The sequence below is a fragment of the Chiloscyllium plagiosum genome, chromosome 20 (genome assembly GCF_004010195.1).
Source record: "Chiloscyllium plagiosum isolate BGI_BamShark_2017 chromosome 20, ASM401019v2, whole genome shotgun sequence".
NCBI classification, from domain to species: domain Eukaryota; kingdom Metazoa; phylum Chordata; class Chondrichthyes; order Orectolobiformes; family Hemiscylliidae; genus Chiloscyllium; species Chiloscyllium plagiosum.
The window spans coordinates 52,302,784-52,305,845 of record NC_057729.1 but is presented as its reverse complement, the minus strand read 5'-3'; the positions used below and the strand labels follow the sequence as shown (position 1 = coordinate 52,305,845).

Below are 3,062 nucleotides of genomic sequence, written 5' to 3'. Positions count from 1 at the left end.
GAGAGAGAGAGGGGGAGGCGGGGGGGAGAGAAGAGAGAGGGGAGGGGGAAGAGAGAAATTATCCTGCCCCACTAGCTACCGGACAAAGAAGCAGTGCTCCTAAAGTTTGAATTTCCAAATAAACCCGCTGGACCATAACCTGGTGTTGTCTGATGTTATATTCGGGAAGAAATAGAGTTGATTTCGAGATTACTTTGCTTGTGATGGAGGTCACAGGTACATAGGGAGAAACAGTTGGCACTGTTGCGACTGTCACCTTGAATAAGGGCAGGAGCATTTATATAGAGGGAGAACTTTAGAGGGGGCAAGAAGTTAGTGAATTGAATACAGAAGTCAGAATATACTGAGAGATTGAACTCACCCAGGGCGGTAGCTGGGGAGGAGTGAGTGGTGGTGGATAGATAATAAACCAGAGAAGCAGCAGACTAAAGGTACCATTTGATGATAAATGCTTCACAAAGCCACATCGTAGGGTAGGGAAGGTGCTGCAAAGTATCAACGGGGTCACAGTCATAAAATAAGTTTCAGTCTAAGTCAGCATGTCAATGCATTCATCCATAATAAGGTTGACAAGGGCCTTGCCATTCTAAAGGGAAACAATAAGAGGGGCAGAGTTCAAGCAGTTAATGGTAAACAGGATGCAAAGGAGGTGGCTAGGTAAAACCCCTGAGAATGCACGCAGGTTGGGAGATCAATAAGATAGAAGGATTTGGCAGGTGGGGCTGCTGCTGGCAAGGAAGGTGCAACACATGTTCTTGATAGGCATTTCAAAAAATGCCAAGATAGAAGGCATTTATGAGCTTATATAAAGGAACAGAGGATTCAACACTATGTCCTGGAGAGTAGGATGGCAAGAATCTTGAATGTTTGAGATTGAAATTGGATGGGAGGCAGAGGACTTAATGTAGTAGAGACAGGAGAATGTGAGTACAGGAGCAAATTACTGCAGATGCTGGAAACAAAAATGCTGGAGATCACAGCGGGTCAGGCAGCATCCACGGAGAGAAAGCAGGCTAATGTTTCAAGTCTAGATGATCGCCAGCATTTGTTGTTTTCAGAAAATAAACGTGTGATAAGTGACAAGATAGGATGAAGTAGGAAAGAAAATCCCAATAGAGACTGAGGAGGAGACAGAAGTAAGAAAGCTCGATTCCAAACTGGATAGATGTTTAAAAGAGTTAAGTTAGACTGGCATGGGAGAGGTCAGAGCAGAGTATCACCTGGTGAAAATCAAAGGACCTTCAATTCCTACCATAGCTTTACTGGTGAATTCAGGGTTAACTGCCTTTTGACAGCCAGTCAGTGTTTTTAAGTAAAACCCTTAAACCAAGTAGAAAGTATTTGCTATTAACGAAGAAGTTCCTTTGCTCCTTTAGAAATCACAGCCTCTTATAAATTTGCTCATCTTCGACTTACGTAGAGCTGAAAAGTATACTTGGAAAGTATGACACATATTGATGCAAGCAAAGGACAGAATTTTGACATTTGATAAATGGAATTAACAATAGTCTTCAGCTAAATTAAAAACTAAATTTATCAACCTTCAACGGCCAAGCTTGGAACCAGAAAGCGATAGAATAACTGGGAAATGAAACCAGTTTCAAGAAGGTACTAAATAAGAAAAATGGGTTTGGGAAATTCAATGGGAAAGCAGCAACATTACTAAACTGTAGGGATGAAACACTAAGTTCAAGACTACAATTTTATGAGATCAAATATTCAGGATTCTAAGCTGCAGTCTCCAATCCACTAAACAAGGAAGCTATATTGAAATGGGAAGTTCACAACACTGTAGGAAAGGATTGCAACAACTGTTCCTTTTCTCACGGATTAATTTTTGTGAAGCTAGGGAGTTGGGTAGATGAGGAATAGGAGATGAGTACCACATTTTTTGGCAACTAAGTTACATTACAAAAAGCACAATCTTACCTTGAAATCTGTGTTGTTTACATGTTCAAAAACCAAAGCTGGCGTCCGTGACTGAGAATAAACAAAGAATGAGTCAAGTCTTTTATAACTAACAATTTATGCCTTTGTTTCAGAAACAGTGCAGCTTGTAGATTAGGGATTCCTAAATTGGGATCAAGACCCATAAGCTTCGTAGCAACAGTTGTCCATGGAGATCGATGCCTTAACTCGTTTTCACAGGTCTCTCCTCCTCCTTTGCCCCTTGTCTCTCAGATATCATCAAGGGTATAAGTTTCAAGCTTTGAAATGGATTAACAGTGAGAAAAAATGTTTGGGAAGCACTATTACAGATAGTAGACAATGCAGTTAACAAACCCTTGTATTCATTGCCTATTCCTAGTTGCCCTTAAGGGGTATGGATGCAGTGAGCTGTCTTTTTGAACTGCTGCATTGTACTAAATGTAGGTATACCCACAACGCTGTTATAGAGTGAGTTCAAAGAGGTTAACTCAACTACACTGAAAGTTCAGTATATATTTCCAAGGCGGATGGCATGGAAGGGGAAGTGTTCCTAGGCATTTGCTGCCCTTGTCTTTTCAAATGGCAGTGTCATGGATTTTGAAGATGGTCTTAGGTGTCTTGGTGAAATTCTGCAATGTATCTTGTAGATAATACACAGCTGCTACTTCTTAGTATCAATACTGTAGTCAATGAATGTTTGTAGATATGGCGTCAATCAAGTGTGCTGTTTTATCTAGGATGGTGTCAAACTTGAGTGTTGTTGGAACTATAGCCATTCAGATAAGTGAGTAATATTATAAGACAATCCCCCTCTGTGCCTCGTAGATGGTTGATAGGCACTTGGGAGTCAGGTGGCTCATAACATGTTGAAGGATTCCTAGCCTCTGATGTTTTATGTAGCATGGCTAGTCTGGTTCAGTTTCTGGAGAAAGTGAGGGCTGCAGATGCTGGAGATCAGAGCTAAAAATGTGTTGCTGGAAAAGCGCAGCAGGTCAGGCAGCATCCAAGGAACAGGAGAATCGACGTTTCGGGCATAAGCCCTTCTTCAGGAATGAGGAAAGTGTGTCCAGCAGGCTAAGATAAAAGGTAGGGAGGAGGGACTTGGGGGAGGGGCTTTGGAAATGCGATAGGTG

At 41.6% G+C, this 3,062-nt stretch overlaps 1 protein-coding gene across 11 annotated transcripts in view; it reads right to left on the bottom strand.

The window, feature by feature from the left end:
* LOC122560280 (casein kinase II subunit alpha) overlaps positions 1–3,062 on the bottom strand; it is an 85,456-nt gene that overhangs the window by 23,308 nt on the left and 59,086 nt on the right. For all 11 annotated transcript variants that reach the window (XM_043710830.1, XM_043710829.1, XM_043710827.1 and 8 more), the window contains one exon: positions 1,930–1,980. In XM_043710830.1, the coding sequence (XP_043566765.1) occupies positions 1,930–1,980 (51 nt within the window). The remainder of the gene's footprint in view (positions 1–1,929; positions 1,981–3,062) is intronic.